We start from the raw sequence: 17,069 nt of genomic DNA, 5'->3' as shown, positions 1-17,069 counted from the left end.
CCTCGCACCAGCACAGCTTTCAGAAGCTTACTGTGTGCACTGGGCAAGTGTGAGGGACTTTGTGTGGCCTCAGTTCATTACACTTTAAAGTAAAGAGGCCGCCTTGAGATCATGTGGAGTGTCTCAATGTTTTTAAGTGCAGATGACATAAAAGATAAGGGCAGATAGAATTAGCATTACTGTGTGTATCTGAGAGACAGTTTAAACAATAGTGAAAGCTTTTGAATTGTTTGGGTTAGAGTTGCTATGTAGATCTGTTAGATTTATTGACGAAAGAAGGCAGATTGGGGTTCTGTTTTCTTACCGTGAAGTCTGTTCACTTAAGTGTCAGTAAGAATGTTGTGGATCTAGCTTAGTTTGTAGCATGTATGAAGCCCTGGGTTTGACACCCAGCACTGCATAAAATCCAACATGATGGTGCACATTTGTAATCCTGGTACTGGGGAGGTGGAATTGGAGGGTCAGAAATTGGGTCATCAGCTAGCTACATAGCAAGTGGAAAGCCAGTCTCAGACACATGAGATCCTGTCTCAAAAATAAAAGGTTTTAAAGTAAGGCATGCAGGACATGAAACCTAGATACATTTAATTTTATTTTTTGACGTGGTCTTCACTATGTAGCTTTGTCTGGCTAAGAACTCTCTATGTAGATTAGGCTGGCCTCAGATTTACAGAAATCTGCTTGCCTCTGCCTCCCAGTTGAGATGAAAGGCATGCACCTCTATGTCTAGTGAAACCTACAACTTAAGTGTACCCATCTATGAGATTAGACACATGAGTGCTCAAATAATTTCAGGTCACATCTGGGACATTTCCTTTCCTTCACCTGCAGAAAGGTTTCAACTGCTACGTCTGGTATAGATTGCCATCATTAGATGGTGTTGGAAGAGTAATACACAACATTTTTTTGTGAATGTAACTGTTAATTTTCTCAATTCTAGGGGACAAAGACGTTCAGATGGCAGAAAACAGGTAAGCCAACATGGACTTTTGTTTATTGGGTTTAGATTTAGGTAGGGAGCTAGTGTTCACTGTATTTCAGAAACCAGAATTCAAAGTTAAATAACTTAAATTTCAAGTGGTAATGGCCTTTTTCTTTCTCTTTTGCTGGCAAAGAAATTGATGCCAGATACCAACTGTCTCAGATACTGATATTTGCAGACCTTGTGTAGATATAGTATCTGTGTTTCTTGACCTTTAACCCCTTCTTCACCCTTGGTGAAGTCCATTAACCTGATGTAGCTACCAGGGATGGGGGAAGGATTTTTTTGGGGGGATGTTCAAGATAAGTGTTGGTTGGGTGCTTGTTTTAATTTTTTAGTTGGGATATAAAATAATAGATTTCATCATGGCATTTTCCTACATGTGTCATATTTTGCTTGTATTTGCCCTTCATTTCCTCATGACTCCTTTCATGTCACAGGGCTTGTAGACCTTTGTCTTCAGGAAGATATACATGGCTCTCTAGTAGCTGTGAGGCCTGTGTTTGTGAAGCCCATTGTTTTTGGTGATGCTGCATGGTTGGCATTCAGAGTACTGTGACATTGTGTCTACTGCACAAGGCCACTTGTGTGTACTGCTAACCATATGGTAGCATGCTATTTGAGTGGTGTGGTTTAAGTGCTGTAGGCCAATTATACAATCAAGAAATTGACTGTCAAAATAAAAATCAGAAGGCTGGAGAGATGGCTCAGTGGTTAATATTGTGTATTGCTGTTTCGGAGACCTAAGTTTGCTTCCCAGCACCCACATTAGGCAGCTCACTAGCTCCAGTCCAGGCATCTGACTGATGTCCTCTTCTGGCCAGCCTTCACTGGCATTGTACTCTTCCACATACCCACATATGAACATATGCATAAACATAATTTTTGTTTTTGGATTTTATTTGGTTTTTAAGACAGAGTCTCAAATGTGTAGCCCTGGGTGACCTAGACCTCTGTGAACAAAACTCCCCGAGATCCACTTACCTCTGTTCCCAAGTGCTGCGATAAAAGGTGTATATCACCACACATGGCACATAGAAATTTTTTTTTTCTTTTTTAAATCTTTTTTTTTTTTTTTTTTTTTTTTTTTTTTTGGTTTTTCGAGACGGTTTCTCTGCGTAGCTTTGCGCCTTTCCTGGAGCTCACTTGGTAGCCCAGGCTGGCCTCGAACTCACAGAGATCCGCCTGGCTCTGCCTCCCGAGTGCTGGGATTAAAGGCGTGCGCCACCACCGCCCGGCATCTTTTTTAAATCTTAAAAGATAAAAATGAGGCGAAGTGTGGTAGGTAGTTCACACTTGTCACCCCAGCACCCAGAAAGCCAAAGCTACTGGGTTAGACCCTGTCTCAAAACAAAAAGGGGGATTAAGAAGCTTTGGCAAGGGTTGCAGGTTAGTGCAGAACAGCCTGTGTGTTGGAAGGAGAGTGGTGGGGATGGTCTTTTCAGATGGAAGTCTCTCTAGATAACACATGCATGGCAGTGTCGTCTGTTGTGCCCTAGCCCCGGAGGGTCTCATTATGTGGCTCTAGCTGTCCTGGCACTCAGACCTGCCTCTTCCAAGTGCTGGCATCAAAGGCATGTGCCACCATACCCAGCCAGTGTTATCTTCACCTGATCTGAAGTTCCTTGCTGCACGGATCCCTAATATATTGGGAAAATGCTGAAAATGCCAGATGGTGCTGTCTCTAGGACTCTGTTTATAATACTTTGTAAACTTGTTTTAGTCTTTCAGATGGAAGCCCTGCAGATTCTGCGGAAGCTGCTAAAAATGCCAGTAATACAGGTCAGTGCAATGGATGAAGCAGTGATTGAGGGTTTCCATGTGTGTCTGGGAATCTCTTCCAGAACCACCTGTTACAATAATTATAGTAGCACTAAATAAAGGATTTCTGTCTAAGAAAACTATCAGTACTTCATTTAGTGATTAGAAATTCAGACTCCATGAAAGAGAACACAACTCTGCTCCTGTGCTGGCCTTTACATAATCAGACTTGTACCCTCAACTTCCCTCTCGCTTATTTTGATGCCAAACCTAGACATGTCATTGTCTCGATAAATTCACATGCACTGTCTCTCCCCATGAAGAAATCTATATGTGATGGGTTACCAAAGTGGCTCAGCTTGTAGCATTGCTCGTTGTACAAACATGGCACCTGAAATTGATCCCCAGAACCCACTTGGTGGCAAGAACCAAATCCCAGAAGTGATCCCCTGACCTCTACACACAAACTATGGAGCATGTACACCTGTTCTCATGCACATTGCATGTCTGTTTAAACGCATACACAAAAGAATAATCATGATAAAATGCAAAGATTTTAACCTATATCCGAGCTGGGTGCAGGACTGTGATGTAATCCTTGCTTGGGAGTCCAAGCAGGAGGGTCTCAAGTTCTAGGTTGGCCTGAACTATATGAGAGGGAAATTGATGAACTCCATCACTGAGTGAAGGACAGTTATTCTCTTGGTGTCTCCTCATTTACTTGGGGAACAGGTTCTAAATAACAACTCAGTGTTACAAGTCCAGTACAAAGGCATGTGAGCCATCAGAAGCAAGGTGTTCAGAGTAGGAGGTGGGTTTTGGGGGGAAAGGGCTTTCCAGGAAGAAAGAAAGCTGGGGAGAGAGCCATCTATTCGGACTGAGAAGTGGGTGGATGCTGTTTCACTCTAGGGACTAATCATGTCCTGTCCGTGGCTTCCAAACACCAATGGGACTGGGGAACAACGTGTAACCAGCGGTAGACCCCTGAAGTTGGTAGTGATCTCAGATCAGGGCTTAGGATTTATCTGGCTACAGGCAGAAGCCTCTGACTATCACCCACCAACCACTTGGTGATTAACAAAGATACTTTTAAGATAGGAGTCTCTAAACAAGTACTTTACTATTTCTAGAAATGAGCTAAGCAAAGCTAAGTAGACATTTTTAGGGGTTTTATTCATTTAATTTTTTTAAAGAAGCAAATGTGGTCTGAGGCTCTGAAGTTGTCTTCTCCATATCTAGACTTAACACAAGCCTCTTTTTTGTTTTTTTGAGACAGGATTTCTCTGTGTAACAGCCCTGGTTGTCCTGGAACTCACTTTGTAGATCAGGCTGGCCTTGAACTCACAAGAGATCCTCCTGCCTCTGCTTCCCAAGTGCTGGGATTAAAGGCATGTGCCACTACTGCCCGGCCTACGAATGTTTTTGTGTTTTTTTTTTTTTTTCTAAAACAAATTTGTGGTGGTAAGGATTGAGCCCCAGGGCTTCATGTGCTAGGTAAGCATTCCACTATTGAGTTACAGCCCCAGCTCTCTTGTGGTTTATTTTGAGATAAGGTCTTGGCATGGCATTTCCATGCTCAGCCTCTTGAGTAGGTGGGGTGACAAGCCCGAGATCCATATTGGTGTTTGAGTTCTTGCTGCTAAATAATAACTTTGGTCTCATTTCAACTCATAGAAAAGCTCACAGACCAGGTGATGCAGAACCCACAAGTGCTGGCAGCTTTGCAGGAACGTCTTGATAACGTCTCTCACACTCCTTCTAGCTACATAGAAACGTGAGTACATTGCCAGTGAGATGTCAAGTGACAGAACAAATATCTCCATGCCTCAGTAGGAACAAGTGTGGTGTTTGTTTCTCAGCATCAGCCAGCTCGTCTCATCTGCTTGGTGATGCACAGTGCCACCTTGTGGCTCTTAGAGAACTCAGCTAATAAGCTAGTGCTGATAGAGTGCTGGCTGCCTGCTGGACACCTATACCTTTACCCCTTTTAGGAGGCCTGTGTTGTACAGTAGAAATGAGATGTCTACTCTGAACAGCACTTCTCAGGGCCTTCCTGTCTGTCTGCTGGAAGAGATGAGCCACCTCAGTCTCCAAGGCTTAGCTGTTAAAACTGGAGGAGACACTGCACATTTCCTCATGTTCATTTGGAGGCCTTTCTGGTTTACTTAGTGGATACAGTTTGTCTTTGTCCTCTTTTGCTTTTTTCTTGTACTGCATTGATTCCAGCCTCTAATGCACAGGTACCTGATATGCAGTTGTTTGTAGAGTAGGTGGTAGGGTGTAGTGAGGGAGTTGAGAATGATGTCTGGTTTCCTGGCTTTTGTAAGTATGTGTGCATATGGAGTGTCATTTGTTCACTGGGATGGAACACAGGGTAGTGACAGCTTATGAGCACAGCCTCACATCTGTGCTGGCCTTAAATGGTGCTTGGGCCAGCACTGGGTGCTTATGTGTACCCTGCATTCAGGTTTGCTGTGAACAAGTTTTCACCTGGGGACACTATTTTTGTGGGTTTTAAACAATTTTATAGGTTAATTTTTTTCTTTTTCTTTTTTTGTTTTTCAAGACATGATTTCTCTGTGTTGCCTTGGCTGTCCTAGAACTCACTCTAGACCAGGCTGGCCTCAGAACTTAATAAGATCTGCCTGCCTCTGCCTCCTGAGTGCTGGGATTAAAGACATGCACCACCACTGCCTGGCATGTTTTTTTCTTTTGATTTTAGGAGTACTCATACAAACAAAAAATTAAACTCTGGAACAGAGGCAAAGAAACTCTTAGCTGGTGATTATAGAAAATTGTATGTGGTGTTATAGACTTCATGTGTCTGCATTTTCAGACAGCCAACATCAGGGCCCCTGTGTCTGTCAGCTTGCCTGTGTCTGGTCCTCACCTGGGGTTTTATGTTTGCTGTTTATTATTTCATCCTATTGTGCACATGTAGAGGTCAGAGGACAATTTGAAGGAGTTGATTTTCTCCTTCCATCTTGTGATTCTCAAGGACTTAAGTCATTATGCTTGTCAGCAAGTGCCTTCACCCACTGAGCCATCTTTTTGGTGGATTTTTGTTTTAAATTATGAGTGTGGATGTGTGTGCACACACATTTGAGTGCAGATGCCCATGGAAGCCAGAGGCATCAGATATCCCTAGAGCTGAAGTTCTAGGTGGTTCTAAGCCACTCAAACTGGGTGCTAGGAATTGAACTCGGGTCTTCTGTAGGGCAGCAAGTTCTCATAACCGTTGAACCATCTCTCCAGCCCCAGTCTTTATTTTTTTGAGAGACAGAATCTTGTATATCCCAGGCTGGCCTGGAATTCACTAGAGCCAAGGCTGTCCTTGAATACCTGATCTTCTACATCAACTTCTCAAGTGTTAAGATTATAGGTGCATAGCATCATGCCCAGCTCCCACTGTGTGTGTCTGTATATATGTGTATGTATGTGTGTGTTTTGCTGGGAATTGAACCAAGAACTATCTGCATGTTAGGTTAGTGCTCTACCTGTTAACTACACTCTTCTTCCTTGGTCTCTTTGTAGCCCAGAATAGCCTTATACTGCTACTCTTACTGCTGTGGCCTTCCACGTGGTGGGATTGCAAGTGTGCCCAGCTTCATTTGGTCTGTTTCCATCACCAGTTTGGGACAAAAGAGCAATTTTATAAACTGATCTCCCATTTCTGCATTTGATACGAGATTGAGCCTGTTTTTCCATCTGGCAGTTTGTGTCTTTTCCGCCCTCCTCTGTTAGTCCCTTGTCCTTTGCTCTTACCTTTTTTTTTTTGGGGGGGGGGGTAGTCTTTCTATATATCCCTGGCTGGCCTGGAACTTAAGTAGACCAGGCTGGCCTTGAGCTCACAGAGATCTACCAGCTTCTGCTGGAATTAAAGGCATGCACCACCTGGCTTAACAAGTTCATTCTTTTTTCTTGGCTTGTTTGCATGCAGGGTTTTAGCAGCTCTTTATAGTCAGGTGTTTGTGTGTGCTGGTTTGTTGGCACTAGGTGTTTGATTTCCTGTTCTCTTGTAGTTTACCCAAAGCCGTCAAAAGGAGAATTAATGCTCTGAAGCAGCTCCAGGTAAGGTGTGCACACATAGAAGCCAAGTTCTACGAGGAAGTTCACGACTTGGAGAGGAAGTATGCAGCCTTGTACCAGCCTCTTTTTGACAAGGTGTGTGCCTTTGACATGCTTGCCTCATGTGGTCACTCCTGTGGGCTGAGACACTGTACCACCCAGGGATTTCGAGACTGTCTTTTCAGAGGCCTGTGTAAATAAACATCTTAGCTTTTGAGTTTGCAGGGAGCCTAAAGTGCTGATGGACTCTTGGTTTTTAATGCAGAGAAGAGAATTCATCACTGGTGACGTGGAGCCAACAGATGCAGAGTCAGCGTGGCATAGTGAGAACGAGGAAGAAGAAAAGTTGGCTGTGAGTTTCTGTTGGGGAGTGTTGTTTAATCCTAGTTATTTTTGTGATATTGGAAGGTGGACTCGAGGCCTTGTTCTCCTACTCATGGTTACTGTCCGCAAAGCTTTGTAGAGCAGGCCGGCAGTAGTTGGCCTTCACTTCCACTGGGTGCATGGGTCCATGGCATCTGAGGTAGTGCTGTTGGTTATCACAAGTGAGTTGTGGCCCCTTCTCAGTGTTCTATGCAACACAGGATTGAAATACAGGTTAGGCAGGCAAAAATTGATTGTAATGTGCCAGACATGGTGGAACATGCTTCTTACCCCAGTACTAGAGAGACAGGCAGATAGATTTCTGAGTTCCAGGCCAGCCTGGTCTACATAGTGAGACCCTATCTCCAGAACAAAACTAACTGTAACACCAGTGAAAGTCAGCCCAGAGGAGACGGAGATTAGCATGGGTAAGAACTGTGTATGATCCTCCTCAGTAGGAAGTAGGCACATGTGCAAAGGGGTTATCTGGAGACCTCAGACTCTGTCTCTAGACCAGCAGGTGAGTGAGTGACCAGCATCATGATGGCCTATTCATTTTTTTTCTTTTCTAGTGTGTTATTTCTTTTATTTTTCTCCTTTTTTTTAATTTAAATTGTTTTTCATTTCATATACCAACTCCTGTTCTCCTTCCCCTTCTCCCGCTCTTCCCGCCACCTCCTCCTATCCCATGTCCATTCCCTCCTCCCCCTATCCCACCTCCATCCCCTCATAGTGGGTAAGTCCTCCCTTGAGTAGTCAGCACAGGCTGGCATACCAAGTTGGGACAGGACCAAGCCCCTTCCCCCTGCATCACGGCTGAGTAAGGCATTGCACCAAAGGGAAGGGGCTCTAAAAAGCCAGTTCGTGTACCTGGGATAAGGCCTGGTTGCATTGCCAGGGGACCCACAAACACACCAAGCCACACCACTGTCACCCCCATTCAGAGGGCCTAGTGCAGTCCCTTGCAGCTCCCCAGCTGTCAGTCTGGAGTGTGTGAGCTCCCCTAGCTTGGATCAGCTATTGCTGTGGTTTTTCCCATCATGATCCTGACCCCACCTTGCTCCTAATAATCCCTCCTCCCTCTCTTCAACTGAACTCCAGGAGCTTCGCCAAGTGCTCGGCTGTGGGTCTCTGCATCTGCTTCCATCAGTCACTGGGTGTAGGTTCTATGATGACAATTAGGGTAGTCACCAATCTGAGTGCAGGGGAAGGTTAGTTCAAGCACCCTGTCCACCATTGCTATCAGTCTTACCTGGGGACATCCTTGTAAGTTCCTGGGGATTTCCCTAGCTCCAAATTTCTGCCTAACCCCTTAATGGTTCACTCTGTCAGTCCTATTTATTTTCTATGACAGTCTCATTCAAATGCCATGGAAAGTTCCAGCATGGTACAAAGTTAACTTTAACTTCTATCCTGGTTTGTTTGCTTTTTTAAAGGTACTAGGGATAGCCCAGAGGTTCACAAGCAAAAGGCAAGTTTTCCACGACTGAGTCACACCCAAGCCCCTGTCAGCCTAATTTTGTGTTTAGATAACAGGTAGCTTTGGTTCAGTAGAATTATCTCTTAGGGATCTTTTTTAAAATATGTTTAATTTTTGTGGCTATGTATAAAGTCCTTTGGTTTTATTTTGTTTTGTAGCCCTGTCTGACATGGAACTCACTGTGTAGACCAGGCTGACCTCAGACTCAGAGATGGCATAACACCACACACCAGCAAGAGATATTCTTTTAAACATAGGCAGAATCTGATTGAAGCTGGGTTCTGCATTAATTTGTTCCTTATGACCCACGAAAAGCCCATTTTGATGGTTTGACAGTCTCTGCTTTTTGTTCTATCACAACAGGCTATTTTGACAAGCATTCAGAATTCACTTGGTTCAACTTCCTTTAATCTACCTTCTTCCTAAGGCTGTGTTACAAGTCTTTCTTCCATGGTGCTGTGTGGCCCTTCTGGTCACAATGCTGGTGTTTGCCCAGTATGTCTACCCTTATGTGCTCTGTCTCCTGGGAACTGCATGCCCAAGTTGCCGAACAGTTTGCTGATTACAGTGCTGCTGCAGCAAACAGATTTTCTTTTTTCTTTCTTTCTTTTTTCTTTTTTTGGAGACAGGATCTCATTATATAGCCTTGGCTGGACTGGAACTTGCTATGTAGACAAGGCTACCCTCAAATTTATGGTAGTCCTCATGCCTCTGCCTCTCAAGTGCTGGGATACAGGTGTGTACTACCACACCTGGCCTAAACTAGGGTTTCTCCACCTTAATGGTAATGGATATGACTGTGTGTGTGTGTGTGTGTGTGTGTGTGTGTGTGTGTGAGAGAGAGAGAGAGAGAGAGAGAGAGAGAGAGAGAGAGAGAGAGAGAGAGAGAGAGATGGAAGCTATTGTAGTATTCATTGTATGATGACAGGCAGCTCACCAAGCCAGACTGGACATTCTTCTACAAGTCCAATGGCAGTGTGCCACCTTTTCAGTTTTCTCCCCTTGATGGGACATTTCATTGTGAAATTACACGTGGACATAGTGCCATGAATGCCTTTTCCAATTGCATGGTTTGGAGACATACAGAAGGAAAAGGAAATGTGTGATGGACCCTCAAATAATATCTTTCAGTAAGACCTTGAGCTGTGTATAAATATGTGTTTCAGTTACTTGTATTTTGAATGTTTTGTAGGGAGATATGAAGAATAAAGTAGTTATAGCAGAGAAAGAAGCAGCAACAGCAGAAGAACTGAACCCCAAAGGCATCCCTGAGTTCTGGTTCACCATCTTCAGAAATGTAGATATGCTTAGTGAGCTGGTGCAGGTGAGGAGCTTCTCTCTAGTGGGTACAAGTGGGGAGATTGGGGTGATACACAGCTCCTGTAGTATGTTGAGGGACTGCTTTATATTACTCACGTACTCCTCACCTGGGTGCTGGGAGGTCCTTTTAGGAGAATGAAAAGTCTCCTGGGAGCTGGCACTTGGACAGCAACCCTGAGCCGTAGGGGGATGGTCTTTGCTGGAGAGGCTTCATTCTCTTTTGCAGTTCTTGGCAAGGCTGACAGTTCTGTTCACACACCAAGAGCTTGAGGGGCAGTCTCCTGCACCTCCTGCAGAGTCCAGCACTGCATCTTTAAGACCTTGTTCATAGTTCTTCCTGTGTGAAAGCAGGGAGCCTGGGGAGATTCTCACACCTCCATATTGGTTCTCATTTGATGTGCCAGTAGATGCATGATAGGCTGCTAGGCATTCAGATCAGGTGCATAGGGTGTTGAGCATATTGTTGGAGAGCTCTATGCTCCCTCTGTCAGCATCAGAGATGTGACTGCTTTTGGTGTAGCCTGCTTTCAGAACTGTCTTTGGATTTTTTTTCCCCTTTGAATACCTACTAGGTGTCTTCTTCCTGGTTTTGTTTCTTTCTGTCATGTCAAAAGAACTTAAAATTGGGAAGGTCATCTTTAGTGGGCTTACTTCTTAGAGCTTTCCAACATTAACCTCTGGGACTCAATGCCAATATTTGGATGAAGAAATTAACAATCTACACCTGTCACTAGTGTGTCATTTTGAGAATCCAAGTCTTTTTTTTTTAATTCCTTTAGCTTTTTCTCATGTTTTCACAATGACAATTGCTTAGACTTGTATAGCACAGGTCTTTACAGTACAGGTCTAAGCAATAGTCATTGTGAAAGCATAGAGCCACGCAAGTTGTTGGCTCCTGTATGTTAGGCTTTGACATAGTCTGTGATCTTATAGAAGCAGCATATGCAGATTTGGGATATTTATTGTCCCTGGTGGATATTGTTCAGGAAGACCCACAACTAACTTGAGCCATCTCTTCTGACACCAAGCCTTTTTGCTTTGTCATCTCAGATGCTGGGGGCCAGGAGTCTTGGTGGCACTTTGCCAACTGCAGTGTCAAGTAGTAGCAGAGCATGGGGCTTCCCTGCAGCCAGCATTGGTGGTAGCCATGGTGCCACTCCAGAGACAGGTGGCAGTTGATTCTTTGCATCTCTTCCACCAGAGATACATAATGAACAGATTTACATTGCTTTCCAGAAGTTAATACTGGACAAAGACAGAATTCCAGTAGGGACAAGTGCCCAGCATCTGGGACACATGCAGCTGTGACTGCCATGAGTTGTGTGCCTTTGTTCAAGGTTCTCTCTCTGTTAGGAATATGATGAACCGATCTTGAAACACCTGCAAGATATTAAAGTCAAGTTTTCAGACCCCGGGCAGCCTATGGTGAGTATTAACCAAGCTCCTTCCTGATTCTAGTCACTCAAAGTTGGTCAGCCCTAAGCATGCCTGCTTATCAGACATCAGACTTGTCTTGGTGCTGCAGTTGACAATGTAAGCTGGACATTTGGCTAATAACACAGACCATATCCTTTCCCAAGGCCGAGCAGTCAGCTGAATACAGGCTGGTGACTGCTGGGCTGTGGTTATCACATTGTCAGCCTCCGATTTAGTTGCTGGATTTTCTTGTTTGGTAGAGATGATCAGTATATCATGCTTTTCCCAAGTATCACATGGAGGTAGCAAGGTGTGGTGGCATGAGTTTCTAATCCTGGGAGGGAGATGGATTACTTGAATGTAGGAAGTCAGGACCCACCTGAATCACACCACAGTGAGGTCCCTTCTTAAAAGAATGGGAAGAGCATATAAACATGAGCAACAGAGGTACAGAAGTCTAGATACTAAGGAGAGTAACCTGCTGGGTTTAGCCTAAAATAACCATTATAGATGTGACTGAAAACTACCTTGAAATAGCTTCAAACATGGGAGATGATCTGGCCTCTGGGAAGATGGGCTTAACAACCTAGAATGTGCAGGGCTGTTGCTTGCTGAGTCTGACCCTCTACTCAGGAGCACTGTTCGTAACCTGTCAGTCTTGCTGTGGTTGGCGGGTTCCATTCCAGTGCTACAGGATTCCCAGTGACACATGACTGACTGGCTGGCTGGTGGCTTTCAGTTTCAGGTCTTGGAGACACACATGCTATGAGGGGCTAGGCAAGAGATCTTGAGAAGGACCTAGAGGTCTCTCTTTGTCTTCTCATCTCTACCCCAGGCCCTGGAGATAGGCCAGTGTGGGTGGGATTTTTCTTTATCAGCAGTCCCTCGGGCAACTGTACACATCCGTCTTTGCTTTGTGAGAGGTAACTTTTGACTGTCGCTCTGAAGATAGGGCCATGGATAGTGGGAGCTCAGCATGCTTGCTGCCTGTCTTGGTCGGGGGGCTGTCTTCTTAACTCATGTGGCCACAGAAGCTCCCTTCCCATCTAAGGCTCTGGCTGTGCTGCCTGATCTCTGCCTTTCCTGAACAGGCATTTAGAGGTCCTCTGTGTTTCTTTACTTTCAGTTCATCCAAACTTAGTTGTTACACTTTTGCCTTCTTATGAGTCCCTTTATTATTGTGAGATAGGGTCATGCTGTGTAACCTGTGCTAACCCAGAATATAGACAAAGCTGGCTTCAAATTTGTGGCTGCCTCTTGTCTCTGCTGTCTGTCCTGGGATTACAGGCATATGCCACCTTGGCTGGTTTTCATTTGTTTGTTTTTAGAGATAGCCTATTCACACTGTATCTCAGACAGGGCTGAAAATCATGATAGACTCTCTGCTTCAGCCTTCCAGGTGCTGAGTCTATAAAAGCGTGAGCCCACCTACTTTCAGATGGATTGGAATTTTTTTTTTCTTTTCTTCCTAGAAGCCTGTTTGATTTCTTAGGCCCATTTTCTTCCATTCCCAGCCAATATCTTGTCTTCCTCTGCTTGTTAATCAGGGTTATACTCTCTGCTGAGGCAAGAGGGTTGCTGTGAGCATGAGATCAGCTAAGCTAGAGTGGACTGTGTCGTGTCTCCCCCCCCCCCCCCCCAAAAGAAAAGGTAGTAACAAGAAATCATTATGCATAATGTCCTAAACATAAACTAGGCCAGTGTAGAGGGAGCATGGCACAGATCTCTCCCCTTCTGGTAGTTGTTGCTTGTTTGAATTCTGGGTAGAGTGAACACAGTGAGAAGGCGGAACTTCCTCTTCCAGGGGCTCCTCCCTCCAGAGTCTGGGCCTGTCACATGGTCTTTTCCAGCTGGGAAAGTGTCTGTGTTTGTGCTTCATTGGGAGCAAGCACTTGTGAACCCTCTGTGTCTCTTGATAGCTGGCTTGGGGTCAGAGAAGGTGGGTCTGTTTCTCTTTGAATAAGTTGAGGGTAAACACACTCATCACCCTGCTTCATCCGGTGGTATGAATTCCCAAAATCAAGCTGTGATAGGTGCGTCACAGTAATTTTTTGGTATGTGAACAGTTCTATGTCTTAGAGCACTAGTCAGTCCTACATAGTTTTGTTGTTATTTTGGTTTATTTTTTGGTACGTTTTGCCCCAGAAAAGTACACCTTGCTTGCTTATTTTTTGTTTGTTGTTGTTTCTGTTTTTTGAGACAGGGTTTCTCTGTGTAGGCCTAGCTGTCCTGGCTAGCCTTGAACTCAGAGATCTGCCTGTCTCTGCCTCCCAACTGCTGGGATTAAAGGTGTGCACCATCATTCCCAGTTTTGCTTGTTTTGTTTTTTTGTTTTACAATTTGTGAATTGTCTGGGTTTTTTTTTTTTTTCCTTTCTTGCTGCCATGTGGCTTTGGTGTACCTATTTTTCTGCAAGTATTTGTCTCCTCATGTGCTCTCTGAGTACTGTGCAGTTTCAAGGGAGCAGTTGACTTTGTCCTCTCCACCTCCTATGAAGGGTCCTGTTTTCAAGGCGCAGAATATGATCGAGATTTCACACAGAGAGGGAGGAGAAGGGTGGGACTGCCAATGCTGATTTCAGTAGGCAGGTCTATAGCCCATGAGATGAGCTGTGAGGTGTTTCCTTAAGCTCTTGTTGCAGATGTTAGGTAGTTCTTACTCTGTATCTTTGCTTCAGTCTTTTGTGCTAGAGTTTCACTTTGAACCCAACGACTACTTCACCAATCCTGTCCTGACGAAAACATACAAGATGAAATCAGAACCAGACAAGGCTGACCCGTTTTCTTTTGAAGGTCCTGAAATTGTGGACTGTGATGGGTAAGAACATGTCTTTCTAAAATGAAGGTAGTAATGCTTCTGAAATTTTAAAATGAAGAGTCAGGTGTAGGAGTGTATGTGTTCGAGGCCAATCTAGGTTGTACAGCGAGATTTGTCTACAACAAAAAGATAGGAAATGGTAATATAAAAAAGTCTTAGGGGCTGGAGAGATGGCTATGCAATCAGAGGATCAGAGTGCAGACCCCAGCACTCATAACAAGGTAGGCATTCTGCATACGTCTATAACCTCAGCTTTGAGAGGGCAGGGGACAGAAAGATTACTGGGACTTGTGGGCTTCCAGCTTAGTCAAGAAAGCATGAGCCCCAGGTTCCACAATAACCCTGCTTCAAAGAAATTAAAGTCATGTGCCACCACCACCCAGCAATAATTTTTTAAAAAAATATAGTTTAAAAAGTCTGCACTTAAAAGCCCTGCTGGGTTTGTGTGCAGTAGCTTTTAGTTGGGAAGCTGTAATGTGGACTTGGCCAAAGCTGGAAAGTATGTCATGTCTTAAAGTTCAGATACACTTGGAAACCTGTGCTCAGTTTCTTGTTTGAATGGGGCCAGATTTTGAATTCTCTAGACAACATAATTGAAGGTTTGTTTTTTTTATAGCCTTCCTTGACTGTCTAGAACTCACTTTGTAGACCAGGCTGGCTTCAAACTCAAACTCAAAAGAGATCCACCTGCCTCTGTCTCACAAGCGCTGGGGTTTAAAGGCATCTACCACCACCACCTGGCTTGTCCATTTTTGAGGCACTGTGGTCCAGGACCTTGTCCACATCGGACCAAGGGCTCTACCACTGGATTGTGTACTCAGCCCCAAGCTTTTTTTTTTTTTTAAGTTTTTTTTCTTCGAGACAGGGTTTCTCTATAGTTTTGTGCCTTTCCTGGAACTCACTTTGTAGACCAGGCTAAGATTTACTTTTATTTTTACTGGGTGTTGTGTCTGTATGTATATCTGTGTACTGTATGCATGCAGTGCCCATTGGAAGAGGGCATCAGATGCTCTGAAAATGGAGTTAAAGATGGTTGTGGGCTGCCATGTGGGTGCTGGGGAGCAAAATCCTGGTCTTCTGAGCCATTTCTCTAGCCCATCCTGAAGGTGTTTTTTTTTTTTTGGATTGTTTTGAGACGGGATCTCGTGTACCTCTGGCTGGCCTAAAACTTGCTGTGTAAACTAGGCTGAACTTAGAGCCTCTGCCTCTCAAGTGTGTTGGGATTAAAGGCTGTGCCACCATCATGCCCAGTAAAGCCCTAAACTCTTTAAGAGCAAAAATATTTGTTGAATGGTGAAGTTTGATGCAGCTCACAGCCCAGTGACAGCTTTGGAATTTGGCCCTGCATTTGCCACCTGATGCATGTTAGTGTTAGTCTCTAGACCACTCAGTAGAGATCCATCTTAGAATTGACTCCTGTGGCTGTGTCTCACTGTTTGGGAAATTGACTGTTGAAGTAAAACACTTGCCAGAATTGTTGTTACTGTCACTAAGTGACGGGCTTCATTAAAGTCCCATTTGATTCAGAGGCTTGGAGTAATTAGGGTTGGGGTAGGGAAGATCTTTTCCTGGGGACAGTCTGTCATGTGGGAGAGGGCTTGGCTTTCCAAGTGCTCCTGAGCAGACATCATTCAGCTACCACTAAAGGTGAGACAGTAGCCTGGCCCCTGATGTCCTGGATGAGTGTGGTAATCCTCAGTTTGCTGAGAGAGAGCAGGTGATGGGCTCTTGAGCCTTATGCACACTTTACAGGGTCTTGCACAGAAGACACATTTCAGAACCCCTAGGACCATTGTGGAAGAATGCTGTTGTCATTTCAGAGCTGTGAGGTTTTTGAGCATTGGTTACTTCAGGATGATGGGACCAGGCTAGCTTTTGTAAGCTGCCATACAGATGAGCTTTGGGTTCTTTGCCTTGGTTTGCAGGTTAGTGGTGTCAGAAGTCCCGTAGGGCGGTGATTTCCATCTTGGATGGTAGTAGGATTTCTCTTGGAGTAAGTGTCTATAACAGCTGCCTTGTCCCTGCAGGTGTACAATTGACTGGAAGAAGGGGAAAAATGTTACAGTCAAAACCATCAAGAAAAAGCAGAAGCACAAGGGCCGGGGCACCGTGCGAACCATCACCAAACAAGTGCCCAATGAGTCCTTCTTCAACTTCTTCAGCCCCTTGAAAGGTGGGCAGGGGCAGTCTGTACTGTGTGAAGTCGTTCCCTCCCCACATTGGCTTAGCTCTCAGGAGTGTGTACCTTGGGAGGATGATCCCTTTCCTGGGCATATGGAGGGGAACAGGCCAGCTTCCCAGGCAGGAGGCAGGTACAGGTCTCTAGGACCCTTCCTGGCTTAAACTAGTCACAGTTGCAAAGCTTCAGAATCACCTGTCCAGCTTCTTTTTCTTATAAATTCAGCTTTTCTTAGTTTACACAATTTGATAGAGCGTAGGAGTTTCTGTGTGGTAAACACAAGTACATCGATTTACATTTTTTAAAGGCTGGGAGCAAAACCATAACATTGAAACTTTTTGTTAGTTTTCTGAGCTATACGATAAAGATGGGACCTTGAGCCTTGTAATAATTACTCAGTCTATTTTGGGAGTCCTATCTTGGTGGTCCTACAGTAATTCTGTAGTCCTGAGAAGGTGTTCGGCCAGACCCTTTCTCAGTATTAGAGCATGGGTATGAGGGGACAGGATTTTTTTTTAGTCATTTTCCATGAAGGGACCGTCATTGGATATAAATGTCCATCTCTGTGACCAAGGTCAGCACATGGAGAGTTGTGTGTATGGCCTTAGGTGGGTCCATTCCAGGATCTAGGCAGCTGGCTTTGTTTTGTCCCAGAGCTCACTGCTCTTGTCCACCACAATGCC

The 17,069-nt window shown here is 44.6% G+C and overlaps 1 protein-coding gene and 1 non-coding gene across 7 annotated transcripts in view; both read left to right on the top strand.

Moving 5' to 3' along the window:
* Nap1l4 (nucleosome assembly protein 1 like 4) overlaps positions 1 to 17,069 on the top strand; it is a 34,851-nt gene that overhangs the window by 7,920 nt on the left and 9,862 nt on the right. For all 6 annotated transcript variants that reach the window (XM_006977307.4, XM_076555749.1, XM_042257911.2 and 3 more), the window contains exons 2-10: positions 941 to 971; positions 2,706 to 2,764; positions 4,418 to 4,517; positions 6,766 to 6,907; positions 7,077 to 7,163; positions 9,847 to 9,978; positions 11,328 to 11,399; positions 14,068 to 14,207; positions 16,235 to 16,380. In XM_006977307.4, the coding sequence (XP_006977369.1) occupies positions 958 to 971; positions 2,706 to 2,764; positions 4,418 to 4,517; positions 6,766 to 6,907; positions 7,077 to 7,163; positions 9,847 to 9,978; positions 11,328 to 11,399; positions 14,068 to 14,207; positions 16,235 to 16,380 (892 nt within the window). In that variant the 5' untranslated portion in view covers positions 941 to 957. The remainder of the gene's footprint in view (positions 1 to 940; positions 972 to 2,705; positions 2,765 to 4,417; positions 4,518 to 6,765; positions 6,908 to 7,076; positions 7,164 to 9,846; positions 9,979 to 11,327; positions 11,400 to 14,067; positions 14,208 to 16,234; positions 16,381 to 17,069) is intronic.
* On the top strand, positions 12,024 to 12,150 carry LOC121827010 (small nucleolar RNA SNORA54). The gene has a single exon (XR_006069159.1). It is a non-coding gene; the product is annotated as a small nucleolar RNA SNORA54 (small nucleolar RNA).

Source organism: Peromyscus maniculatus, chromosome 1 (assembly GCF_049852395.1).
Source record: "Peromyscus maniculatus bairdii isolate BWxNUB_F1_BW_parent chromosome 1, HU_Pman_BW_mat_3.1, whole genome shotgun sequence".
Taxonomy (NCBI): domain Eukaryota; kingdom Metazoa; phylum Chordata; class Mammalia; order Rodentia; family Cricetidae; genus Peromyscus; species Peromyscus maniculatus.
This window is presented reverse-complemented; position numbering and strand designations above follow the sequence as displayed.